Raw genomic sequence first — 25421 nt, forward strand, 5'->3', positions numbered from 1 at the left:
TTCACTAGGAGTTTAATAATCAGACTCCCGCTGCACAGCAGTGTGATCCAGTCCTGCTTTCACTAGGAGTTTAATAATCAGACTCCCGACAGCAGTGTGATCCAGTCCTGCTTTCACCAGGAGTTTAATAATCAGACTCCCGCTGCACAGCAGTGTGATCCAGTCCTGCTTTCACTAGGAGTTTAATAATCAGACTCCCGCTGCACAGCAGTGTGATCCAGTCCTGCTTTCACTAGGAGTTTAATAATCAGACTCCCGCTGCACAGCAGTGTGATCCAGTCCTGCTTTCACTAGGAGTTTAATAATCAGACTCCCGCTGCACAGCAGTGTGATCCAGTCCTGCTTTCACTAGGAGTTTAATAATCAGACTCCCGCTGCACAGCGGTGTGATCCAGTCCTGCTTTCACTAGGAGTTTAATAATCAGACTCCCGCTGCACAGCAGTGTGATCCAGTCCTGCTTTCACTAGGAGTTTAATAATCAGACTCCCGCTGCACAGCAGTGTGATCCAGTCCTGCTTTCACTAGGAGTTTAATAATGAGACTCCCGCTGCACAGCAGTGTGATCCAGTCCTGCTTTCACTAGGAGTTTAATAATCAGACTCCCGCTGCACAGCAGTGTGATCCAGCTTTCACTTAGGAGTTTAATATCACATAGCAGGTCCACAGGTGTGATCCAGTCTGCTTTAAATAGGAGTTAATTAATCAGACTCACGCTGCACACACGCAGTGTGATCCAGGGTCGCTTTCACTAGGAGTCCTCATAATCAGGACTGCCCGTATGCACAGCAGTGTGATCCAGCCCTGCTTTCACTAGGAGTTTAATAATCAGACTCCCGCTGCACAGCAGTGTGATCCAGTCCTGCTTTCACTAGGAGTTTAATAATCAGACTCCCGCTGCACAGCAGTGTGATCCAGTCCTGCTTTCACTAGGAGTTTAATAATCAGACTCCCGCTGCACAGCAGTGTGATCCAGTCCTGCTTTCACTAGGAGTTTAATAATCAGACTCCCGCTGCACAGCAGTGTGATCCAGTCCTGCTTTCACTAGGAGTTTAATAATCAGACTCCCGCTGCACAGCAGTGTGATCCAGTCCTGCTTTCACTAGGAGTTTAATAATCAGACTCCCGCTGCACAGCAGTGTGATCCAGTCCTGCTTTCACTAGGAGTTTAATAATCAGACACACCTGAGCTTGTTAGCTAGACACACTGGGGCTGATCAAGCTGGTAGCAGTGAAACCTGGACTGGATCACACTGCTGTGCAACAGGAGTCTAATGTTAATCCCTTGGGTGTAGTTGGTATTTTAAAATGTATAATCTTGAAAGTGTAATGTGAAATAAGTATTATATAATTTTTTTTTTTTCCCAGTTCCAGGACCCAAGTCTGCTTCTGGGGATGCCTCCCTTAGCATTGAAGAAACAAAGTGAGTGCTGATTCAAGTCAACTGCAGTGTGTTCAACTGTCTGTATTAAACTAAGAGCTAACAGCGGGGTGCAGATCAATCAGAGCCCCTCCAGATGTGCCGCTGATCTCCTTTATAGAGCCGCCTGCATGAAAATACCTCTGGGTGCGAGAATCTCAATCCCTGCTCAGTAATCCGCGCTGTGGAAACACCAGGCTCTCCTGTGTGGAAACGCGTCAGACCGCTCTGTGCTTTTAAACTGGGTAAACCGCTTCTAAACGAAGCCTCCTGCGTTTCACCAGGTGTGGCTCCGAGTTCCTTTTCTCCTGCTGTTTTTAAATGAATTGCACAGGTGGTCTCTTAGTCATGAATTAAATGATCCAGTCGTTGATCTGCCTGACGGTTTTCCCCAGGTTTCCAGTCCCGGAGGTTTGATTTACAGAGCAACGAGGCGCTCGGGGTAAATCTGGCGGAAGTGTGAGGCAGGCCAGCTAAAACCGAAGAGCAGCTTGTGAGCCCTGCCAGAGCATTTCGGCACAGACTTTTAAAAACCCTTTGAACGCTCTGTTTGCGTTTGTTCCAAGGCGTGCCGCTCAGGGCAGCCGCCGCTCAGCCTCCTGATTCCTCGAATCTCCCGAAATTCAGTTCAGCCGGGCGGCGAGCGGCGCGCTGTTTGAAAAGGACGGCGAGGGCGGCGAGCGGCGCGCTGTTTGAAAAGGACGGCGAGTCTCGGGTCAGCTGTGAAACGCTTTGAGTTTCACGTGATTTGATTTTTTTTTTTTGCTTTTTGCTTGCAGCAAGCTGAGAGCCAGACTGGGGTTAAAACCACTGGAATTAAATGAAGCGAAAAAAGGTGAGTTTTTTTTTTTTTTTTTTATTTATTTTTTATGGTTTGTTTGGATGAAGTTTGTGGTTTTTTTTTTTTGGTGGGGGTTCATCCTTGGTTGTTTACAGTATATATATTGGTGCAGCAAATCAAATCTCTGATCAGATTCGAAGTGAAATAGATTTTAATTTTTAATTTTTTTATTTTTGTTAATTATGAATGTAATGATTTTGGTTCTGGAAGGTTTAGAGTCTGTACCGTGAATTTGGACAATCTGAGTAATACTTTTTCTATCTCTTCTGTCTCTCTTTCTCTCCTCTCTCTCCCTGTCTCTCTCTTCTCTCTCTCTCTCTCTCTCTCTCTCTCTCTCTCTCTCTCTCTCTCTCTCTCTCTCTCTCTCTCTCCTCTCTCTCTCTCTCTCTCTCTCTCTCCTCTCTCTCTCTCTCCTCCCTCAATCTCTCTCTGTCTCTGAATCTCTCCCAGTCTCAATCACAAACTGGGGGGGGTCTCTCTCTCTCGCTCTCCTCTCTCTGTCTCTCTCTCGCTCTCTCTCACAGACTGGGGGGGGTCTCTCTCTACCAGTAGAGCAGAGCAACAGCTCAGGAAATGGCTCCTCTCCTGGCATCAGCCCCAGTGAAACCCGAGAGACTTCTCAACCAGAAACTGGGGTCAGTGAATCTCTCCCCGTGAAACCAGAGCGACAGCTCAATCACAAACTGGGGGTCGGTGAATCTCTCCCAGTGAAACCAGAGCGACAGCTCAATCACAAACTGGGGGGGGGTCAGTGAATCTCTCCCAGTGAAACCAGAGCGACAGCTCAATCACAAACTGGGGGTCGGTGAATCTCTCCCAGTGAAACCAGAGCGACAGCTCAATCACAAACTGGGGGGGGGGGTCAGTGAATCTCTCCCAGTGAAACCAGAGCGACAGCTCAATCACAAACTGGGGGGGGTCAGTGAATCTCTCCCAGTGAAACCAGAGCAACAGCTCAATCACAAACTGGGGGGGGTCAGTGAATCTCTCCCAGTGAAACCAGAGCGACAGCTCAGTGAATCTCTCCCAGTGAAACCAGAGCGACAGCTCAATCACAAACTGGGGGTCGGTGAATCTCTCCCAGTGAAACCAGACGGAAGTCTCTCAACACTGTACACCTGTGTACACTTTGCTAGTCTCTGTCTCTGTAGCGGAGTGCGTCGAAGTGCCTGACTCCCCTCGCCCCGCTGTGTTTTCAGGAAAGTCAAGACCCTGGCAGAGGATGACCCCTGGCTGGACGACACTGCAGCCTGGGTGGAGAGGAGCCGCAAGATGGCCAAGGAGAAGGAGCTGGCAGACAAGAGGGTGAGACACTGTGTGTGAGAGACCCTGAGCAGGTCACTTCACCTCCTTGTGCTCCGTCCTTCGGATGTCAAACAAACGAGGTCCTATTGGAAGAGACTCTGCAGCAGCAGCAGCGGTTGTTGATGAAGCAGAGTTCACCCTCCTGGTCTCTGCAAGTCTCTCTGGATAAAACGCCTCTGCTGAGTGACTTGTTAATATGATGCCTATTGGATATTAGCTAGCGACTGCCTGTGCTTTGCTAGGGTGTTGTATTAGTTATAGTAAGGACAGAGATGGGAATCAGACTCCTGTTGCACAGCAGTGATTATTAAACTCCTAGTGAAAGCAGGACTGGATCACACCGCTGTGCAGCGGGAGTCTGATTATTAAACTCCTAGTGAAAGCAGGACTGGATCACACCGCTGTGCAGCGGGAGTCTGATTATTAAACTCCTAGTGAAAGCAGGACTGGATCACACTGCTGTGCAGCGGGAGTCTGATTATTAAACTCCTAGTGAAAGCAGGACTGGATCACACTGCTGTGCAGCGGGAGTCCCGTTCCCTTCCCTGTACTCCCGAGGTTAAGGCAGGCTGAGATTCGTGTTGCCGAAGGGGGCTGGGAGACCAGCCTGGTGGAAAGGGAGCAGGGAATGGGCAGTGATTTGAAAAGTCTGTTTGTTCCCTGCAGGCAAAGATGCTGGAAGAGATGGATGTAGAGTTTGGGATCAGCAGCCTGGTGGATGAGGAGTTTGGCAAGGGGAGGAAGGTGAGACCGCTGCCGAGGCGCTAGTTTCAAGACCCCCCCCCCCCCCCCCCCCCCCCCTGATTCTCTCCCTCTCCCCCCTGCAGGAGAATTACTCTTCCAAAGATCTGAAGGGGCTGACCGTTCAGCACAAGATCGACTCTTTCCAGGAGGGGCAGACTGTGATCCTCACGCTGCAGGACAAAGGTGAGAGCACCGAGGAGGCTGCAGGGAGGAGCGCGCGCCTTCCTTCTGTCTGTCTGTCTGTCAGTCTGTCTGTCTTCTCTTTTTTCTTCTTCCCCTCTGATTTTGGTTGTTAATGATGTTTTATTTTGTCTATTTAAAAATAAAAAAAAAAAAAAACCATAAAAGTAAATGACAGTAGGAGGGGGGGAATATAAATAAAATCTCTCCTGTCTAGCTACAGTATCTATCTGTCTATCTACAGTATCTATAGTATCAATCTATCACCTCAATCTCTAGTTACAGTATGCAGGATCTGTCTAGGATAGACAGTATCTATCTGTCTATCTACAGTATCTCTATCAGTAGACTGGATATGTACAGTATCTATCTCTGCAGTATCTCTCTCGCAGTACTATCTGACGTATTTACATACAGTATCGATCATCTCTGATGTGTTGACTTTAGATAGATCTATAGACGTCTACAGATAAATGTATCTATAGTATCTGACAAGAGATGGATCTATAGTATCTCTATGATCATACAGTATATCTCTCTATCTCGGCATGTCATGGAGAGATGTGTGTGTAGAGATACTTCACACACACATCCCACCCCACCAGGCGTGCTTATACTTCTCCCCCCCCCCCCCCCCCCCCCCCCCCCCCCCCCCCCAGGGTCCTAGCGCTCCTCCTTCTGAAGGAGCACTTGCACTTGGAGTAACTGTCCCTCTCTCGGCTCTTCTTGCACCTCGACTTCTTCTTCTTCGAATGAAATGTTCGGGATGCAGACCTCCAAGCCCTACGCAGAGGAGGAAGAGTAAGCGGTGATGACATGGCGCAGCCCGACCTCGGCGGGGAACTCCGCACACTGTGAGTGTCTGTGTGCGTGCGTGTGTGTGTGTCGGTGTTTGTTCAGCTTTCTGATTTCCTCCCCTCTCGCGTTTCAGCTCAAGCACAAGTCTGTCCTCTCCAAGTACGACGAGGAGATCGACGGGGAGAAGAAGAGGAGTTTCCGGCTGGAGGCGGGGGGGCAGGCGGACGGGTCCTGGGAGAGGGAGCTGCAGCAGATCAGAGACACCCTGCAGAGCCAGGCTCAGAGTCTGGACGGACCAGGACTGAGGCTGGCATCAGAGTACTACACTCCTGACGAGATGGTGAGACAGTTATATACACACCCGATGAGAGATTGAGAGAGCTGTCTGTCTGCACACACACACACACACACACACACCACACACACACTGAGACAGATACACACCTGATGAGAGATTGAGCTGTCTGTCTGTCACACACACACACACACACACTCCTGACGAGATGGTGAGACAGTTATATACACACCCGATGAGAGATTGAGAGAGCTGTCTGTCTGCACACACACACACACACACACACACACACACACTCCTGAGAGATACACACCCGATGAGAGATTGAGAGAGCTGTCTGAGACACACACACCTGATGAGAGATTGAGAGAGCTGTCTGTCTGCAGACACACACACACACACACCTGACGAGATGGTGAGAGATACACACCTGAAGAGAGATTGAGAGAGCTGTCTGTCTGCACACACACACACACACACACTCCTGACACACAAGACACACACACACACACACACATTGAGAGAGCTGTCACACACACACACACACACACACACACACACACTCCTGTGACCACTGGTATGAGAGATATACTCTCTACCTGATCGACAGAGAGTGTGTCTGAGCTGTGTGTGTCTGACAACACACTAACACTCCTGACGACTCTCTAACGAGATGGTGAGAGATACACACCTGAAGAGAGATTGAGAGAGCTGTCTGGTCTGCAGGACTGCTCTACACACTCTCTATGTGAGATGGTGAGAGATACACACTCTCGAAGACAGACGTGAGAGAGCTGTGTGTCTGGGAGGACTGCTCTGACACACTCTCTATATATGTGTGGAGAGATACACTAACTCGATGAGAGATTGAGAGAGCGAGAGCTGTCTGTCTGCAGAGCTGTCACTGCACACACACACACACACACTCCTGACGAGATGGTGAGAGATACACACCTGATGAGAGATTGAGAGAGCTGTCTGTCTGCACACACACACACACACACACACACACACACCCCACACACACACCCTCAGAGATTGAGAGAGCTGTCTGTCTGCACACACACACACACACACACACACACACACACACACACTCCTGACGCTCTAGAGATGCACACACTCCCAGAGAGTGAGAGCAGATGACTGTGGAGAGGTAGAGAGAGATCTCTGTATCTCTCCTCTGTGAGGCTATCAGACGAGACGTGTGTGTGAGTATCCTTCTGCACACACACTCTCAGAGAGAGAGAGAATGTCTCTCTCTCGCTCTCTCTCTCTCCTCTCTTTCTCTCCTCTTCTCTCGCTCTCTCTCTCTCCTCTCTTTCTCTCCTCTCTCTCGCGTTCTCTCTCTCCAGGTCACCTTCAAGAAGACCAAGCGTTGCGTGAAGAAGATCCGCAAGAAGGAGAAGCCGTTGAAGGTGGAGGAGCTGCTCCCCCTGGTGGCCGAGGCGCAGAGCGAGGACTTCGGCTCCAGGTTCGTTCCCGGGCGTTCACGCAGAGCCCCGCCATCCTATTGGAAGAGACTGTGCAGCAGCGGTTGTTGATGAAGCAGAGTTCACCCTCCTAGTCTCTAAGTCTCTTTGGATAAAATTCTGTTAACTCACTAAATTAATGTACATGTTTGTGTTTAGAAAAATCCAATTACAAATCGCGTTGGTGCATTGACTGCCTGCGCTCCAGTGACTCTGTCCTGTGTTGTCCAATCAGGTCCAGGGGGCGTGGCCGGAGGCGGGGCTCGGACGCGGACGATCGCGTGGAGGAGAGGAAGGCGTCGGCCCCGAGCCAGCTTTCCGACGACACCCGGGTGGAGAAGATGGAGATCAGCGATGAAGGCGAGTGGAGCCGAGACCCAAAGAGATTTGTTATGGGATCTGCTGAGACACGGGGGGGGGGGGGGGGGGGGTGGGGGTGGGGGGCTGGGGGAAGATCGATTCACCGCTCAGAGTGAATTCAGAAACAGCTGCTTGGGTTTGTGAGGATTGCTGCTTTTCTGTGACTCTGCGGAGAACAGCGATAGTGCTTTTTAAAAGCTGTGATTTTTTTTTTAAATGAATAGTTTTGCTGTAATGTCATTTTAAGGAGGAGTTTCTGTGTGGTGAATTATTTTGGGTGTTGTTAACATTAGCTGTTTTTATATATGAAGCGCTGTATCGGCGATACAGATAGTTTTAAAGGTGTGTGTTTTGCAGATGATTTCGAAGCCCCTGAGGGTGTAGCTATTGAAGAAGACGAAGCCGAGCTGGAGCTGCAGGCACAGCTGGAGAAGCAGAGGAAACTGAGACAGAAGCAGCTGCTCAAGGACTCTGGGGAGAAGGTGAGGGAGACTCGGACTGGGAGAGGGAGTTCGCTGTGACATTTCATAAGCAACTCGGAACTCGGCAACTGTTTCTAAGAGCTGAAAACAATTTAAAAAGGTCTCATTTTAGTCAAGCGGTCAGTTCAGCGAAGGGTCTGGTTCAGTAATTATTGAGAGATCAGTTGGAACGGAAACCAGCAGACACAGCGGAGGGGGCTCAGGACCGGGGTTTGGGGGACGGCGATGCTGGACTAGACGGTTCTTGACGCTTTTGTAACTCTGTCGACTTTTGAACCCCCCCGACCAGGTTGTGCGGATCGTGGAGACGCAGGGGGGGTCGCGAGACGACGACGAGGAGGACCCCGACAAGAAGAACAACATCGTGTTCAACGCCACCTCTGAGTTCTGCCGCACGCTGGGAGACATTCCCACCTACGGGCTGTCTGGGAACCGGGAAGATCAGGAAGACATCCTGGTGAGAGGAACTTGCACCAGCCCTGCTGCACCCAGTCCTGGGGTTCAGAGCGCTCCTCAATGCAGTCTAGTATTATTATTATTAATATTGCAATGATCAGGATCCTCTTTGTGTGCGAGTTCTGCCTGTCTATCGGCGCTGTGTTTGACTTGCCCCCCCCTCCCATTCCCTTCTGCAGGATTTCGGGAAGGCTGAGGAGAAGTCCCAGGGCACTGGCTCGGACTCTGATTTCGATGAGAACGTGGGCTGGAGCATGGTCAACCTGGACGAGGAGCAGAAACAGCCAGACGTGAGTGGAGTTGTGTGTGTGCGTCTCTCTCTCTCTCTCTCTCTCTCTCCTCTCTCTCTCTCTCTCTCTCTCACACCCCTTTCTCCTGTCTCTTTCTCTCGCTTCTCTCTCCCTTTCTCTTTCTCCTCTCGCCCGTCATTTCTCCCCTCATGCCTCTCTCATCTCTCTCTCCTCTTGTCTTCACTCTCGTCTGTCTCTCTTCTCACGCTTCTCTTCTGTCACGCCTCTTCTCTCTCAGGCCTCTCTCCTCTCTTTCTCTCTGTCTCTCTCCTCTCATGCTTCTTTCTCCTCTCACTCTCTCTCTGTCTCTCTCTTTCTCCTCTCACACACTCTCTCTGTCTCAGTTCTCCACTGCCTCCACCACTATCCTGGATGAGGAGCCCATTGTGAACTCCGGTCTGGTGGCCGCACTGATGCTCTGCAAGAACAAAGGTAAGGGGGGGGTCAGGGGTCGGAGGTTACTGGTGTACCAGCGAGTATCAGCAAGCGCGCCAGAAATAAAACGCAAGATTTGAACGGATAAAAGCGTCTTCTGAGTGACTCATTATTAGTATTAATAATAGGAATTAAAACGCTTGTGTTTGACCCCCCCCCCCCCCCCCCGCAGGTCTGTTGGCTGTGAGTCCACAGGTGCAGAAGGTCGCGAGAGTGCGGGCACCCAAAGCAGCCCTGCCCAACGACCTGTATTGCATTCGAGGATAAAATGTAAGGGCTTGTCTCTCACTCTGTGTGTGTGTGTTTGTGTGTGTGTCTGCGTCTCTCTCTCTCTGTGTGTGTCAGTCTCTGTGCTTCTCTCTGTCTGTCAGTCATTGTGTGTCTGTCTCTCCTGATGCATCTGTCTGTGTCTGTCGCTTTCATGCGTCTGTCTCTGTGTGTCTGTCAGTGTCTGCCTCTCTGATGCGTCTCTCTCTCTGCAGGACCATCGATGACAAGTACAGCCGTCGCGAGGAGTACCGCGGCTTCACCCAGGACTTCAAGGATAAGGACAGCTACAAACCAGACGTGAAGATCGAGTACGTGGACGAGACGGGGCGCAAACTCACGCCAAAGGAGGTGAGTCGGGGCGGGGGGGGTATCTCTGAATCTCAATTCTTACACCTAGCACTCTGCCAGCGTGGGAAACCATTCACTCCAACAGGCTTCATTCCTGGATCACACCGCTGCGCAGCGGGAGTCTGATTATTAAACTCCTAGTGAAAGCAGGACTGGATCACACCGCTGTGCAGCGGGAGTCTGATTATTAAACTCCTAGTGAAAGCAGGACTGGATCACACTGCTGTGCAGCGGGAGTCTGATTATTAAACTCCTAGTGAAAGCAGGACTGGATCACACTGCTGTGCAGCGGGAGTCTGATTATTAAACTCCTAGTGAAAGCAGGACTGGATCACACTGCTGTGCAGCGGGAGTCTGATTATTAAACTCCTAGTGAAAGCAGGACTGGATCACACTGCTGTGCAGCGGGAGTCTGATTATTAAACTCCTAGTGAAAGCAGGACTGGATCACACTGCTGTGCAGCGGGAGTCTGATTATTAAACTCCTAGTGAAAGCAGGACTGGATCACACTGCTGTGCAGCGGGAGTCTGATTATTAAACTCCTAGTGAAAGCAGGACTGGATTACACTGCTGTGCAGCGGGAGTCTTGTTCCCATGCTCGGGCTTGCTCCTCGAAAGCTGACTCTGCGTCTGTCTCTGCTCCCCCAGGCTTTCCGCCAGCTCTCTCACAGGTTCCACGGGAAGGGCTCTGGCAAGATCAAGACGGAGAGGAGGATGAAGAAGCTGGAGGAAGAGGCTGTGAGTGTCTTTGACAGCGGAGGCGATGGAGAATGTGGGAACGCTCGACGTTGCCGCATCTTACAAGAAACAGACAAACGCAGTAAATTCCACGAGAAACGTTTCTGCAGCGAGCAAAGAGTTTGAGAGAGAGAGACTCCCAGGTGAAACGTTTCTCGTGAGGTTTGAAGTTTCTTGTCGCGTTTCTGAAGCCGAGGGAACGCGAAGCTGCTTTGCGTATCTTGGTGGAACTGGGGTTCAAGAGACTGGGGTTCAGGTCGCTGTGCGGCACACCAGGGTGAGACTCTGGGGGTTTGATACAGCGAACCTCAAACCAGGTCTCCCAGTGGTCTCCTGGAACCCGGTTTCAAGACGCTGTTCCTGGAAGTGTGTGTTCCCTCTGCTTAAACGTAGCACTGTTGATAACCTGTCCTCATGGACAGCCAGCGGCTTTCAATAGCATTCTGACTGTGTGTCAGTTCCCAGCTGTGTGTGTGTTGAGTTCTCTGTCCTGCGGGAGTGACCTGCTGTCTGTTCTCCTCCCTGCCCTGCAGCTGCTGAAGAAGATGAGTTCCAGCGACACTCCTCTGGGCACGGTGGCACTGCTCCAGGAGAAGCAGAAATCTCAGAAGACTCCCTACATCGTGCTGAGCGGGGGCGGCAAGAGCATGAACGCGTGAGTACACGCACACACACACCAACCACGCACGCTTTAATTTTGCATAATCGGATGAGTTCTGATGAGTGTTATTTTCCATGATGTAAATGCCCTGCTGCTCTCTGTATAAAGCTGTAAAGCGCACAGGGACAGGAGATGTGAAACGGAGGGGTAGGTCCGAGACACAGCGTTTAACCGTCTCTGCTTTCCTGTCTTGTCTTCACAGGAACACCATCACAAAATAGAGAGGGACCAGTTTGGCTGTACTGGGATGGTGCCGGCCCGCCCCGTTTTTTTTTTTTTTTTTTCTTCCTTGAACTGGTTTGGATCTGTCCCAGTTCTGAGACCTGAGCTGGAAAGGGCGAAATCCCAATTCTACCGCAGAATCGTCGTCGAGAACAGAAACCTGCTTTTATTTTCACCGTATCCCTAAAATCCTGTTAGAATCAAATAAACACTGACCCCCCCGCCCCTTTTTTTTTTTTTTTTTTTTTAAAGGGGGTTGTTTTAGGCCAGATTGATTTGTGCATTTCTAAATTGTCTTATTTAAAGGCTGTGCTTGCGGTTTAGCGATGGCCGCTTTTTCAAGAAGCAAACTGTTCAGTTTCCAGGATAGGACCAATTCAGCAGCCCTGTTCTCCAGCTCTTACCTTTTTATTTTTTTTAAATGACGCGGTCTGTGTGCAGTTCTGTCTCAACGTGTATCCCGCGAACCCTGCCAAACCTGTACAGCTCATGAAAATCTGCAAACGCACCCCCCCCCCCCCCCCCCCCCCCAACCTGCTGCAATACCAGGCTCTCCCCAGCAGATGTCACTGTTTCCATGCGTCTCTGTTGGGTGCACAGCGACTGTGAATTAAACGCAAACACACAAGACTTTAATTCTGAAGCAGTTCGAGATGAGTTTCTCTATAAACTAAACCTTGGAATTAATCATCGCTAAGTTTGTTTTAAGCCTTGCATTCATTCATTTTCTTCAGAAAATGAAGTTTGTAAGTGATTTATAAGAGGAGCGTGTATATCTATGTACAGTTTTTGGTATAAGGGGTGGTGAAGAGAAATTTTGATGTGTTACAGTGCAATGTGTATTTTGAGTTTTAATAAAACAACATTAACAGTTTTAAACTTGTCCAGAGTGCTTGTTGTTTTGAACTTTGTAGACCTTGAAAAAGGACTAGAGCTGAATTCATTTGAAGGTGTTTCTTGTGCAGGTCTATGGAGAGGGCAGTGTGCAACATGTTGACTTTTAGCTCAGCCTGTGAAACGGTAATTCTTGTAAAATGTGTCAGACTGCTCCGTGCTTTTAAATTAGGTAAACGGCTTCTCAACGAAGCCTCCTGCGTTTCACCAGGTGTGGCTCAGAGTTCCTTTTCTCTTGACTGTTTTAAATGAATTGCAGATGCCTAGTTTGACAAATTTCCGGTCCCAGCGGTCTGATTTCATCCGCTCAGCCAAGCAGCGCTACAGAAGCAGTGGGGTTCCCCGTTAAGGCAGTACGCTGGTGTGTGTGTTCATGTCTGTGTGGGAATCTGGTCTTCTGCCTTTCCCAGTCTCTTCATCTCTCTAAAAAAAACATTCTGACCAATCACTGAATCACACGCAGCAGTAAAATCGACCTTCAAAAAACACACAAGCCAGCCAGCATATAGATGTATAGATAGATTTCATTATGATTTTGTAGCATGTCTGTTTTGTCTGGCACAGAAAGGCACACTTACTTTGTAATGTGTATTTATAATCCATATCTACATACATACATACAAGTTTCTTTTGGCGAGAAATGAAATGCTTCAGTTCTCCCCAGACATAAACTCTTAGAAAGTCCCAAGATAACGAAATGTAGGATTTTAGCCTCCCCTCCTCCCGGGAGCGGGTTTGAGAACCCCTGCGTTAGATGAGGGAGGGGCGGGGGAGTCTTCAAGTATCAAGTAGGTGCGGCTCCAAGGAGTCTGAGAACACTGCGGCGTTCAGAGTGCTGTACGGCTCTCTTCTGGGGGAGGGGGGGGGCTTGTGTTCCTGGAAGATTGAGAACAGATCAGGTCGTCCCGTCTGCACTGCCTTCCTCCTCTTCCTCCTCCTCCTCGCTGTATGTATATTCGTAGTTCACCCGGTTCGTGTTCACAAACAGGTCGCTGTCGTCCGGCTCTGATTCGCTGTCCTCTGACCCCCCCTCCTCCTCCTCCAAGCAGCCATCAGCTTTTTCAACTTCGGAGTGTCTGATGAGAGGGAAGGAAGAGAAAAAAAAACACCAAAAAAATTTTAAAAAGCAAGTTTTTGACTTGAGAGCCTCCCCCGTTCCCTGCAATTGTGATAGCGAGTAAAGCGAAATGAATTGCCAATTGAGATTTACCACAACAGCTTTGCAATGCGCTCGATGAGGGAGGGGGGGGGGGGGCCGTCCCTGCTGAATTCTAACCGTACCCCTACAAACTGATCGATCAATCGAGCGAACGGTGCCGTTGAAATTGCAAAATCGATCAAGTTCTGCCTTTTTAGTTTTTGCCGAACGACAATTTATAAATTACAGCCGCGCTGTTCGCTAGACACCAGAAGCGGCCTGAACAAATCTAGCTGCATTTGGCAAAGCAAGAGCTACTCCTTGAATTGCAGGCCAGCGGTGCGAACGAATTGCACCACGCAGAACCACAACTAGCGTGCCAGGGTGCAGCTGCGAATCACACTGGCACTGCCAGTCCGAACTGCCCGGCTCTAGCGCTCTTGCCCTCCGGCTCAGCCCTGCAGTCGCTCTCTCTTCGTTCCAGCTCACCCGTTTTTGCTGCCGCTGTCAATCTCGGACGCTCCCGCGCAGAACTTTTCAGACCTGAGAAGAAAAAAAAATAATAATGGTTAAATACTGGGGCCATCGGCATTTCGGAAAAAGGCCAATCTAGGCAGGCAAAAATCTTAAAAAAAAAAAAAATTAATAATCTATTGAAATCAGGACCTCGAGTCCTTCAGCTGTATGGACATTCTTTGTTTTGTTTTTTTCTCCTCTGTTATTCACGTTTTTTGCGTGCCTAGATTTGCCTCTTTCTGATTCTATCGGTCTGCCTCTTCTCAAGCCGTACCAGACTCCTGCTTTCTGCAGGTATCTGATGTAATCCTTGTGGAGGATTACGCTGATCTCCGCTTTCACTTTCTCTCCTTCCTCAATGGGATCCACGACAAGGAAATCACCTGGAGAGAGACAGAGAGATCTGGCAGTGAGCAGGGTGCTGTGTGATTTACCTGGGACTCAAACGTGTGTTTCTTTAAAAACTACCCCATTTTCGATGTAAAAGGAATGGACGTCCGTTGCTCAGACGAGGGGCGCTGGCGTGGATCGGGGGGGGGGCTGATTCAGCGTTCAGAGCGAATTCAGAAACAGCTGCTGGGGTTTGTGAGGATCGCTGCTTTTCTGAGACTCTGCGGAGAACAGAGATCCACACAAACCCGAGCAGCTGTTTCTGAATTCACTCTGAACGCTGAATCAGCCCCCCCCCCCCCCCCCCCCCGATCCACACCAGCACCCCTCGCCCTCATATCTGCGGAGAGCTCCGTCCCGGTAATCGAACACTCGCCCCACCCCGGTCACCTCGTTTAATCCAGATGTTCTTTCTGAATTTGGTTGGCATGGTGACCAGGAATCGCTCTCCCTGCTCTGTCTCCACTTCATGGAGGTTGTTCCCAGGAGTTCCCAGAACCTACAGGAGGAGGAGGAGGAGAGGGAGAGGAGAGGGAGGAGGGAAACATGCCGACCGAAGGTGAAGGAGGGTTACAACAATCATCACTATCACAGCCTGCATTGAAATCCCATCTAACGCCCTTGTCACATCAATACCGGCAGATCTGACATCTTTAACAGATAACAGAGTACAAATTCCCTTCCAAAACTGTTTAATAAGAGGGCATGAAAAAAAATAAAGTATCGCCCCGCCCCGGTTCCGGTTCCGGTCCCGGTCCCGGCCTTTTCTCTTCTCACCCGAACGATCTGTTGCTGTTCTGAAGGGATGACGTAATCTCCCAGAACCTCCTTCACCACGTGCTTTCTCTTGGTCGCCTGAGACATGATGTTCCACTCCGCTCTTCAGCGGTACACCGATGGCTTTAGCGCTTCCCTGCGAGGGTGAGGTCAGCCCTAAACAAACAAACAGAAACTCAAGAGAACGGGCTCGTCCCTCGTTAGCATCCTCCCTTACTGGAGGGGAATCAGACTCCTATTGCACAGCAGTGTGATCTAGTCCAGGTTTTACTGCTAGCAGCTTGATCAGCCCCCAGTGTGTCTAGCTAACAAGCTCAGGTGTGTCCGATTATTAAACTCCTAGTGAAAGCAGGACTGGATCACACTGCTGTGCAGCGGGAGTCTGATTATTAAACTCCTAGTGAAAGCAGGACTGGATCACACTGCTGTGCAGCGGGAGTCTGATTATTAAACTCCTAGTGAAAGCAGGACTGGATCACACTGCTGTGCAGCGGGAGTCTGATTATTAAACTCCTAGTGAAAGCAGGACTGGATCACACTGCTGTGCAGCGGGAGTCTGATTATTAAACTCCTAGTGAAAGCAGGACTGGATCACACTGCTGTGCAGCGGGAGTCTGATTATTAAACTCCTAGTGAAAGCAGGACTGGATCACACTGCTGTGCAGCGGGAGTCTGATTATTAAACTCCTAGTGAAAGCAGGACTGGATCACACTGCTGTGCAGCGGGAGTCTGATTATTAAACTCCTAGTGAAAGCAGGACTGGATCACACTGCTGTGCAGCGGGAGTCTGATTATTAAACTCCTAGTGAAAGCAGGGCTGGATCACACTGCTGTGCAGCGGGAGTCTGATTATTAAACTCCTAGTGAAAGCAGGACTGGATCACACTGCTGTGCAGCGGGAGTCTGATTATTAAACTCCTAGTGAAAGCAGGACTGGATCACACTGCTGTGCAGCGGGAGTCTGATTATTAAACTCCTAGTGAAAGCAGGACTGGATCACACTGCTGTGCAGCGGGAGTCTCATTCTCATTCCCTTAGAAATTACTAACTGTAAAGTCATTCAAAGAGAAAACGGTCCGACTGCACATCTGTACCGCATATTAAATTAAACCGCACAAGGCGGAATAATTACCGTGACCATTTAATTTTTTTTAATAAAAAGCTATCGTTTTTGCAAACGCACAGCCAGCGTGCTGTAATCCTAATATTATAACTGCAATGCAACAGGACACTGTCCTCTTCCCTCAAATATTAAATACTGTAAATATTACTTAATCAGTCGAAATAAAACAGGCTTTTACCTTTTAAATGCCAGCTAACTGAGACACGGCTGCGGCACGGTTTCTGCAAAACGCCAGGCGGGCTTTCTTTTAGGACGGCGTAACTGTTTTAAACGAAAAAAGAAACAAAACTTGTAAGAATTTCTCACTATTTCTCGCCTGGACCGCGTTTACAGCAAACTCTGCAGAAATAATGAACACAAACTCATGTCAGCTTCCTGCGCAACCCCTTTTAACAACCCCCTTCCGCAACGGTATATTTCGTTGTTGTTTTTTGTTTTTGTTTTTGTGTCCCGCAGTTAAATAAATTCCTCTTGTGTTTTATTTTTTTATTTGTTAAATTGCTCAGAAGTGAAGGTTCAAGGGAAGTGAGTTTATACTGTATTTTAAACGTGTTTAAGTTTAATTAGTGTGTGTGGGTCGGCGGGATCGCAAACACATATATTTAAAACATATATTTAAAAAAAAAACAACACAGACCATGTATATATATATATATATATAATAATTTAAGTTTAATTAGTGTGTGTGGGTCGGCGGGATCGCAAACACATATATTTAAAACATATATTTAAAAAAAAACAACACAGACCATGTATATAGATATATATATATCAGACGAGGTGAATAACTTTTCAAATGTTCACTGATGTACTAGAAGGAAAATGAAAAAGATGCCTCGGCGCACTGGATCACAGACGTACTTGTGCCTGGGTTACTGCAGACCGAGAGACAGAGATCCTGCGTCGTAGGACAGTATGACTTGGAGCTTAACGATTTTTTTTGTTGTGTCAAAAAGAGATACTGCAGAGAGACAGAGAGATATTATATATATTATATTTATATTTTTTTACTGTTTATTTGTTTATTTGTTTATTTGCAATGTGTTTGGCGGTTTGTTTTGCTCCTGACGTCACCGGCCAGCGCTGTCGCCATGGTTTCTGGTTCGGGCGAGCGGAAGTGACGCCGGTCGTTGGCGGGAGCCGGAAGTGTGCGTTTTGCAGTTTGGGAGCGGAGCTGCGGGAGCGGGGAAGAGAAACGGAAATCTTTACAGAATTAAACCAGACGAGGTGAATAACTTTTCAAATCTCATTCCCGACGCGGAGCCGACCCTAATAACCCTAACAACGCTGCGCTCAGCACTGCTGATCCGCCTGTGATACGCGAATTAAACACTGCCTGCGCCGTGCATTGCACACCCTGTGCAGATGCAGAGAGACAGAGCCCTCACATATTGAATACGTGCAAATTGCTCTCTCATAGGTCGAAAGAGCGCATCTATCTGTCTCTCTATGACGTCTATCTCTCGTCTCTCTTTGACGTCTACTCATCCTGCAGAGAGTGCCCCCCCCCCCCCAGTCCCTCTAGGACGTCTCTCTGTCTTCTATAGGACAGAGAGATTCTGTCATATCTAGGACGTCTCTCTTGTCTCTCTAGAGACGCTCTCTGTCGACTCTAGGGTCTCACTGCAGGAGACTGTGACGTCTCTCGTCTCTCTAGGAAAGAGAGACAGAGAGATACTGCAGAGAGACAGAGAGATCCTGCAGAGAGACAGAGAGATCCTGCAGAGAGACAGAGAGATACTGCAGAGAGACAGAGAGACAGAGAGATACTGCAGAGAGACAGAGAGACAGAGAGATACTGCAGAGAGACAGAGAGATCCTGCAGAGAGACAGAGAGATCCTGCAGAGAGACAGAGAGATCCTGCAGAGACAGAGAGACAGAGAGATCCTGCAGAGAGACAGAGAGACAGAGAGATCCTGCAGAGAGACAGAGAGATCCTGCAGAGAGACTGCAGAGAGACAGAGAGATCCTGCAGAGAGACAGAGAGATACTGCAGAGAGACAGAGACAGAGAGATCCTGCAGAGAGACAGAGAGATACTGCAGAGAGACAGAGAGATCCTGCAGAGAGACAGAGAGACAGAGAGACAGAGAGATCCTGCAGAGAGACAGAGAGATACTGCAGAGAGACAGAGAGACAGAGAGATCCTGCAGACAGAGAGATCCTGCAGAGAGACAGAGAGATACTGCAGAGAGACAGAGAGATCCTGCAGAGACAGAGAGACAGAGAGATCCTGCAGAGAGACAGAGAGACTGCAGAGAGATACAGAGAGATACTGCAGAGAGACAGAGAGACAGAGAGATCAGAGAGACAGAGAGATACTGCAGAGAGATCCTGCAGAGAGACAGAGAGATCCTGCAGAGACAGAGAGACAGAGAGATCCTGCAGAGAGACAGAGAGACAGAGAGATCCTGCAGAGAGACAGAGAGATACTGCAGAGAGACAGAGAGACAGAGAGATCCTGCAGAGAGACAGAGAGACAGAGAGATACTGCAGAGAGATATCCTGCAGAGAGACAGAGAGATAGCAGAGAGACAGAGAGATACTGCAGAGAGATCCTGCAGAGACAGAGATAGAGATCCTGTAGAGAGATCCTGCAGAGAGACAGAGAGACAGAGAGATAGATAGAGAGATACTGCAGATAGATACTGCAGAGAGACAGAGAGATGCAGAGAGACAGAGAGATACTGCAGAGAGACAGAGAGATACTGCAGAGAGATACTGCAGAGAGATAGAGAGATAGACAGAGAGATCCTGCAGAGATAGAGGACGCATTGAGATCCCTGCGAGAGAAGGGGATCTGCGAGAGACAGAGAGATCTGCAGAGAGACAGCGAGTCCAGCAGAGAGGGACAGAGAGATCCTGCCAGAGCGGGAACAGAGAGGACAGAGAGATACTGCAGAGGATCCTTGCCGAGCAGACAGAGCGACCTGAGAGAGAGACAGAGAGATCCTGCAGAGAGACAGAGAGATACTGCAGAGAGACAGAGAGATACTGCAGAGAGACAGAGAGATACTGCAGAGAGACAGAGAGATAGCAGAGAGATCCTGCAGAGACAGAGAGACAGAGAGATCTTGCAGAGAGACAGAGAGATAGAGAGATCAGAGAGATACTGCAGAGAGACAGAGAGATACTGCAGAAGACAGAGAGACAGAGAGATCCTGCAGAGAGACAGAGAGATACTGCAGAGAGATCCTGTTCCTGAGAGAGACAGAGAGATACTGCAGAGAGACAGAGAGATACTCAGAGAGACAGAGAGATACTGCAGAGAGATACTGCAGAGAGACAGAGAGATACTGCAGAGAGATACTGCAGAGAGACAGAGAGATACTGCAGAGAGACAGAGAGATACTGCAGAGAGATACTGCAGAGAGACAGAGAGATCCTGCAGACTGCAGAGAGATACTGTACAGAGAGATACTGCAGAGACACAGAGAGATCCTGCAGACAGAGAGAATACTGCGTCTATCTAGGAGGTCATACTCTGTCTGTATGAGATATCTGTCTGTGCTATGACAGTCTATCTATGAGAGGAATTGAGTCTGCTGACTTGCGAGAGTGAGGATAGGACGAGACTTTGAGTAGAGACAGTGACGTTAGCTGCAGAGACTCAGAGTTTGCGAGAGTCTCACGTCTCTCTATGTCAGAAGCAGAGACAGAGTATCTTCTCAGGAGTTACGGTGTAGATGTTCTGACCGAGCATTATGGGTATAAACACAACATCCTGGAAAACAAAGTCGCAGCGTAGACCATCACTGCCTCGCAGTTCCTCCACTTCGCTAGGATAGCGAGTAGACACAAGACCAGCTGTGTCTCCGGGACACTCGGACTGAGCGAGGTGTGTGTCAGTGTTGCAAACTTTTCCATTCGAAAGCTTAGCTCAGGAAGCTGACTCGTGTTCCTGAAAAATTTGTTACCGAGTCATTCAGGGTGCACACACACACACACACACACACACACACACACACACACACTGACACATGCAGAGACACACACAAACACGCAGAGACACACACACAGAGGCTTTGACTCACTGGAGCGAATCGAGGTGCCGGTGAACTTGTTGTAAAGAGAGCTTGCTGCTGAGCTGTTTGTTTTTTGTTTTCCTGTGATCGTGCCCCCCCCCCCCCCCCCCCCCCCCCCCCCGGTTGTTTTGCTCCGATAGAAACGCAGTCCGGAGCGCCGGCAGGATGTCATCCACCTCGCAGAAGCACAAGGAGTTCGTGGCGGAGCCGATGGGAGAGAAGCCGGTCATGGCTCTGGCTGGAATCGGGGAGGCGCTGGGGGGTCGGCTGGAAAGCAAAGGGTTCGATAAGGTAGGTTCCGGGACCGGGAGAGGGGGGGGGGTGGGGTCCCCAAAACAGGCATGGGCACAAGACTCCCATTGCACAGCTGTTTGAACTTGATTTCCCTGGGAGTTTTTAATAAGGCATGCAATCTAACCCAACGCTTCCCAGTCCTTAGCCCCATCTGCTGTGCAGCTAAACTCTCCTTCCCTCCCTGGTCTTTGCTGTTGCAGGCGTACGTGGTTCTGGGGCAGTTCCTGGTCCTGAAGAAAGATGAAGAGCTCTTTAGAGACTGGCTGAAGGACACGTGTGGCGCCAACGCCAAACAGCAGAAAGACTGCTTCTCCTGCCTCAAAGAGTGGTGCGATTCCTTCTTGTAAGAGGCGAGGGGGGCGCCCTGCTCCTCCCTCCCTCCCTCCCTCCTCCTCCTCCTCCTCCTCCTCCCGTCTTCATAAGTTGATTGACTCGTTGATTTGACAGCTCAGTGATTTGGGTTTTAGGAATGATTTTCCTGTTTGTTCGAAGGTGTTGTGTGGGGATTCTCAGTGTCACGCATGGCTGTGCGCTGTGAAGGGATCAGGGAGAGAGGGAGGCTGTGTGTGTAAAACATCTCCTCCTATGAATTCATTTTAAGGTTTTAATCTTCTTCACGCTGGTGTTCTGCAGTTTTGAAATGTGAAAGAGACCGCAGGCTGTTTTAAAACAAACCAGAAGCGTCCGACAGATAAAGGGTTTTGTTTTGTTTGATTAACTTTGGATTCTGAAGTGGATTTTATTATTTTATTTTTATTTTAAAAATAAAAATGAAATTCAATTGAAGCTTAATATGCACTGCCTTTAATTTAACTTGCATTTTTTTCCAGGGCTGTATTTTGGGAAGCGCACCTTAACACAGGGTAGGGAGGGATGGATAGATAGATAGAGACACATAGATAGATATATAGAGAGGTTGGACAAAAAATTAGGAACACTTGGTACCGCTCTTATATTCTTCGAACAGCCTCCCTCTGTGCTGTGCTGGTGGAGCAGGGAAAGAGAGACTCTTCTACTCTCTAAGCAGCCTCCCTCTGCTCTGTATGACACTGTTGGCATCATATTGTATGAAGTGTATATTTTGCACTATATTTAAGATAGAACAAAACAAAACAAAAACGAATAACTTGGAAGACAAAAGAGGTTCTGTTTTATTTTAATATCGACCCCCAACCCCGTTTGGCCCGGGGTACAGAGGTCAGGTTTCGCTGTGAATGATTCTGCTGCACACAGAGAACGAACACGGCCCTGCTTAAAACCAGAAGCAGCAGCAACACAAGAGGCCAGGTAACTAGAACAGCGGGGATCCGGAGCGAAGCTAGCAGCGTGGAACACATTCACTCAAACACACACGCGGCTGCTCGCGGAGCCAGGATTCTGGGCTTGTGTGGGTCGCTGCTCCCCGCAGAGTCTTTAAGAAAAGCAGCGATCCACACAAACCCGAGCAGCTGTTTCTGAATTCGCTCTGAACGCAGAATCAGCACCCCCACTGGAAGAATCATTTCATGCAGCTCTTTTTAATAGCTATTGATAAGAACTATACTTTGTGTTTGACCATACCAGTATTAGTGCTCTACCCACAGCAGTATCGTACAGTAGGGGGTAACTGGTCAGTCAGGTAATTATTTCATGTTGGGGGAGGGAGAGGGAGGGGAAGGGGGGGTCTTAATATTTCCGGTTGATTCTCCTCGTTCCAGCAGTCTCTACTCCACGATGGCAGAAGAACACATCCTGTTTATTCCGCACAGCCCAGACCCCCGATACAGGTAGTAGTAACCCTAGAATTGGAAGAGAGAGAGAGAGATTCTTTAGAAGTGAAATGTGATTGTTTATTAATGAATTCATGAGTCATTTAGCAGACGCTTTTATCCTCACGGAGACTAGGGGGGGACTCTGCTTCATCAACAACCGCTGCTGCTGCTGCAGAGTCTCTTCCAATAGGACCGCGTTTGTTTTGAGTCCCATCCGAAGGACTGAGCACAAGGAGGTGAAGGGACTCGCTCAGGGTCACACACACACTCTTATTTCCACCCCTGAATAATGAACTCCAGAATTGCCTCCTTACCTTCTCCCCATAGTTCTCTCCCCAGCTATTCTTTATAGCCCAGAATGGAACACCTTTACCTACAAAGAAAATAGTTATTAGGTTCCCTGCTTCCCTCTGCTTTACCAGACCTCTGTGCTTTACAATGCTTCCCTCTGCTTTACCAGACCTCTGTGCTTTACAATGCTTCCCTCTGCTTTACCAGACCTCTCTGTGCTTTACAATGCTTCCCTATGCTTTACCAGACCTCTCTGTGCTTTACAATGCTTCCCTATGCTTTACCAGACCTCTCTGTGCTTTACAATGCTTCCCTATGCTTTACCAGACCTCTCTGTGCTTTACAATGCTTCCCTATGCTTTACCAGACCTCTCTGTGCTTTACAATGCTTCCCTATGCTTTACCAGACCTCACTGTGCTTTACAATGCTTCCCTATGCTTTACCAGACCTCTCTGTGCTTTACAATGCTTTCACTGTGCTTAATTACACTTTACAATGCTTTTTCTAAGGTACAGTTTTATAATAGATATAAAACAAACAAATAAACGTAGTATTTGAGTATCACAAATGTCATAAGAATTAAGACAATATAATTCGAGCCCGGCCTGGGGTGTGGAAGCCCCTGTGTTAGAGGGTCTGTACATACGCTCCCCATATCCAACTAGCAGCACAGCGTGATCGATCATCCAGGGATTACAAAAGATCTTGAGAGGATGGGACACCCCTTTCCTGTAGAACTGAGAGAGACAGAGACAAACAGACAGTCGCAGAGAGAGAGAGAGAGAGTTAGGGTCGCTGTTCTCCGCAGAGTCTAAGAAAAGCAGCCGTTTCTGAATTCCCCCCTGATCCACACCAGCGCCCCTCGTCTGCGGAGAGCTCCGTCCGGACACTGGAATAACCGGTCTGGGCGTCTCTAAGAGGCTCCTGAGAGGTCTCCCAGTCCCGTTCCCAGTCTGACTGATCCCAGTTCAGCTCCCAGTTTCCCTGCGGGCTCACCTGCATGGCGAAGGCGTTGAGAGCGACTGACACCGGCCCGTTCTTCGCCAGCCAAGCTGCGATATCTGAATGAAAGAAAGAAAAAATAAACAAACAGTCAAAAACAAATCGGTTTCCAATCTCTCCACCTCTCCTCTCCCATCCCTCCACCCACTTTCCCTCTCTCTCTCCTCCGAAGGTAAGGAGAACAGCGTAGTCTGTGCTTGACTTGAGTTTCTTGTTTCGATTTTGAGTTTTGATTTAGTGCTGTGAAGCTGTGACTGTTTCCCCTCCCCCCTGTCCTCCCTCCTCCACTCCTCCCCCTCTCCCTTCTCCTCCACTCACCCCTCTCATCTTTAGAGATCTCCACAGAGCTGTTTATGTAAGCCTTCACCTTGTTTCTGCTGAACCCGCAGGACTGTTTGTGTCCCGTGTAGTTATAGTCTGTCTCCGTCTCCAGACCCCCTAAGCAAACAACACGTCCAGGCAGGCATTATAATCAGACACCTAAACAACACGCCCAGGCAGGCATTAAAATCAGACGCCTAAACAACACACACAGAAAAGCGAATCAAGATATTCAGGAATTCAAAGTAGTCGCTTAAAATTTTTTTTAAAAAAAATCACGAAACGCGTGTAAATAAAAGGAGATAATCCGGCATTATCACCGGTCACCTAAACAACGCAACAAGAACTACGCGGAGAAGCCCGGGCATTCTAACCAACCACCCCCCCCCTTCTGCTCAACAGCAGCGCAGGTGGTGGCGAGGTCCTGAAGCGGCCGGAACGCGGCTGTCTGTTCAGGGTGTCCCTGCTGCTCTCTGGGACGGGCTGGCTGGTGAGAGCCCATCCCGTGTGCTTTCCTCTCACCCAGATTCTCGATGGCCTCATACGCGTTGGAAGGCAGCCCCCCCCTGCAGGCCTGGTCCAGGCGGTCACAGTCCACCAGCTCTGAGGAGAACCGAGGGGAGCGAACGGGACAGCATTCAGAACCACAGGGAAAACACAGTGTGATACAGCACATAGGCAAGCGTTGCAAAGCACAGAGAGGTCTGGTAAAGCATAGGGAAGCATTGTAAAGCACAGAGAGGTCTGGTAAAGCATAGGGAAGCATTGTAAAGCACAGAGAGGTCTGGTAAAGCATAGGGAAGCATTGTAAAGCACAGAGAGGTCTGGTAAAGCATAGGGAAGCATTGTAAAGCACAGAGAGGTCTGGTAAAGCATAGGGAAGCATTGTAAAGCACAGAGAGGTCTGGTAAAGCATAGGGAAGCATTGTAAAGCACAGAGAGGTCTGGTAAAGCATAGGGAAGCATTGTAAAGCACAGAGAGGTCTGGTAAAGCATAGAGCAGTAAAGCACAGAGAGGTCTGGTAAAGCATAGGGAAGCATTGTAAAGCACAGAGAGGTCTGGTAAAGCATAGGGAAGCATTGTAAAGCACAGAGAGGTCTGGTAAAGCATAGGGAAGCATTGTAAAGCACAGAGAGGTCTGGTAAAGCATAGGGAAGCATTGTAAAGCACAGAGAGATGTGGTAAAGCATATTATAAGCAAAACTGCATTGCAGTTGTAATCTCTGCTTCATTCAGAGCTGCACATGCCCGTGCTGTCAGTATAATGTATACATATCTATATAATCTCTAAGGCTGGCACCCGTGTGATCAGCTGCTGAGTGCACGCTCTGCGCGGGCAGCCTGGAGGCGCTCACCTTGCTCTGAAAGGGACAGCAGCGAGCCCCTCCTGAGGTACCACTGCCCCTCGATATTCCCAATCACAGAGAAAGCCCAGCAAGACCCACACATTCCCTGAAAGACAAAAACGCACCCCTGGAATGAACACAGCTGGGAATCCGACTCCTATTGCACAGCAGTGTGATCCAGTCCAGGTTTCACTGCTACCAGCTTGATCAGCCCCCAGTGTGTCTAGCTAACA

General features: G+C 49.1%; 4 protein-coding genes across 4 annotated transcripts in view; 2 read left to right on the forward strand and 2 right to left on the reverse strand.

Annotated features, from left to right (window-relative positions):
- The window catches only part of sart1 (spliceosome associated factor 1, recruiter of U4/U6.U5 tri-snRNP), a gene marked incomplete at its 5' end in the record, with an annotated part of 13288 nt that extends 1097 nt beyond the window's left edge, over positions 1 to 12191 (forward strand). Inside the window, 20 exon segments of the mRNA XM_041238036.1 lie at positions 1368 to 1422; positions 2199 to 2254; positions 2856 to 2895; positions 3460 to 3565; positions 4232 to 4309; positions 4393 to 4563; positions 5262 to 5290; positions 5390 to 5627; positions 6938 to 7056; positions 7290 to 7414; positions 7772 to 7896; positions 8186 to 8353; positions 8532 to 8642; positions 8987 to 9074; positions 9250 to 9335; positions 9337 to 9347; positions 9560 to 9695; positions 10345 to 10434; positions 10968 to 11089; positions 11298 to 12191. Of these exon segments, the coding sequence (XP_041093970.1) occupies positions 1368 to 1422; positions 2199 to 2254; positions 2856 to 2895; positions 3460 to 3565; positions 4232 to 4309; positions 4393 to 4563; positions 5262 to 5290; positions 5390 to 5627; positions 6938 to 7056; positions 7290 to 7414; positions 7772 to 7896; positions 8186 to 8353; positions 8532 to 8642; positions 8987 to 9074; positions 9250 to 9335; positions 9337 to 9347; positions 9560 to 9695; positions 10345 to 10434; positions 10968 to 11089; positions 11298 to 11316 (1973 nt within the window).
- A 594-nt stretch (positions 12192 to 12785) lies between these two features.
- On the reverse strand, positions 12786 to 16557 carry eif1ad (eukaryotic translation initiation factor 1A domain containing). Its single transcript, XM_041238057.1, has 6 exons — positions 16335 to 16557; positions 15033 to 15188; positions 14646 to 14754; positions 14140 to 14248; positions 13839 to 13892; positions 12786 to 13287 (listed from the first exon to the last, which is right to left on the reverse strand). Exons 2-6 carry the CDS (start codon positions 15117 to 15119, stop codon positions 13107 to 13109), a joined length of 540 nt encoding a protein of 179 aa, XP_041093991.1. The 5' UTR covers positions 15120 to 15188; positions 16335 to 16557; the 3' UTR covers positions 12786 to 13106.
- A 715-nt stretch (positions 16558 to 17272) lies between these two features.
- Positions 17273 to 21179, forward strand: LOC121306364 (barrier-to-autointegration factor). The gene is made up of 3 exons (XM_041238117.1): positions 17273 to 17383; positions 20322 to 20472; positions 20676 to 21179. The coding sequence occupies exons 2-3, from the start codon at positions 20347 to 20349 to the stop codon at positions 20820 to 20822; spliced, it is 273 nt and encodes a 90-aa protein (XP_041094051.1). The 5' UTR covers positions 17273 to 17383; positions 20322 to 20346; the 3' UTR covers positions 20823 to 21179.
- A 418-nt stretch (positions 21180 to 21597) lies between these two features.
- The window catches only part of LOC121306296 (cathepsin F-like), a 6265-nt gene continuing 2441 nt past the window's right edge, over positions 21598 to 25421 (reverse strand). Inside the window, exons 2-8 of the mRNA XM_041238037.1 lie at positions 25198 to 25345; positions 24364 to 24444; positions 23839 to 23958; positions 23515 to 23579; positions 23165 to 23255; positions 22541 to 22599; positions 21598 to 22253 (exon numbers count right to left, since the gene is read on the reverse strand). Of these exons, the coding sequence (XP_041093971.1) occupies positions 22179 to 22253; positions 22541 to 22599; positions 23165 to 23255; positions 23515 to 23579; positions 23839 to 23958; positions 24364 to 24444; positions 25198 to 25345 (639 nt within the window). The 3' untranslated portion in view covers positions 21598 to 22178. The remainder of the gene's footprint in view (positions 22254 to 22540; positions 22600 to 23164; positions 23256 to 23514; positions 23580 to 23838; positions 23959 to 24363; positions 24445 to 25197; positions 25346 to 25421) is intronic.

This window comes from Polyodon spathula, chromosome 47 (assembly GCF_017654505.1).
Source record: "Polyodon spathula isolate WHYD16114869_AA chromosome 47, ASM1765450v1, whole genome shotgun sequence".
Classification (NCBI taxonomy): domain Eukaryota; kingdom Metazoa; phylum Chordata; class Actinopteri; order Acipenseriformes; family Polyodontidae; genus Polyodon; species Polyodon spathula.

What these genes read in the sequence shown, in the direction of transcription:
- eif1ad (XM_041238057.1), bottom strand. Translation starts at nt 15,119, where the DNA reads ATGTCTCAGGCGACCAAGAGAAAGCACGTGGTGAAGGAGGTTCTGGGA. An exon ending in CTGCAGAAAGCAGGAGTCTG is followed by an intron (nt 13,893 to 14,139) that starts GTACGGCTTGAG and finishes TTTTCTTCTCAG; the next exon opens with GTCTGAAAAGTTCTGCGCGG. An exon ending in GACAGCGGCAGCAAAAACGG is followed by an intron (nt 13,288 to 13,838) that starts GTGAGCTGGAAC and finishes CCCTCTCATCAG; the next exon opens with ACACTCCGAAGTTGAAAAAG.
- LOC121306364 (XM_041238117.1), top strand. Translation starts at nt 20,347, where the DNA reads ATGTCATCCACCTCGCAGAAGCACAAGGAGTTCGTGGCGGAGCCGATG. An exon ending in AAAGCAAAGGGTTCGATAAG is followed by an intron (nt 20,473 to 20,675) that starts GTAGGTTCCGGG and finishes TTGCTGTTGCAG; the next exon opens with GCGTACGTGGTTCTGGGGCA.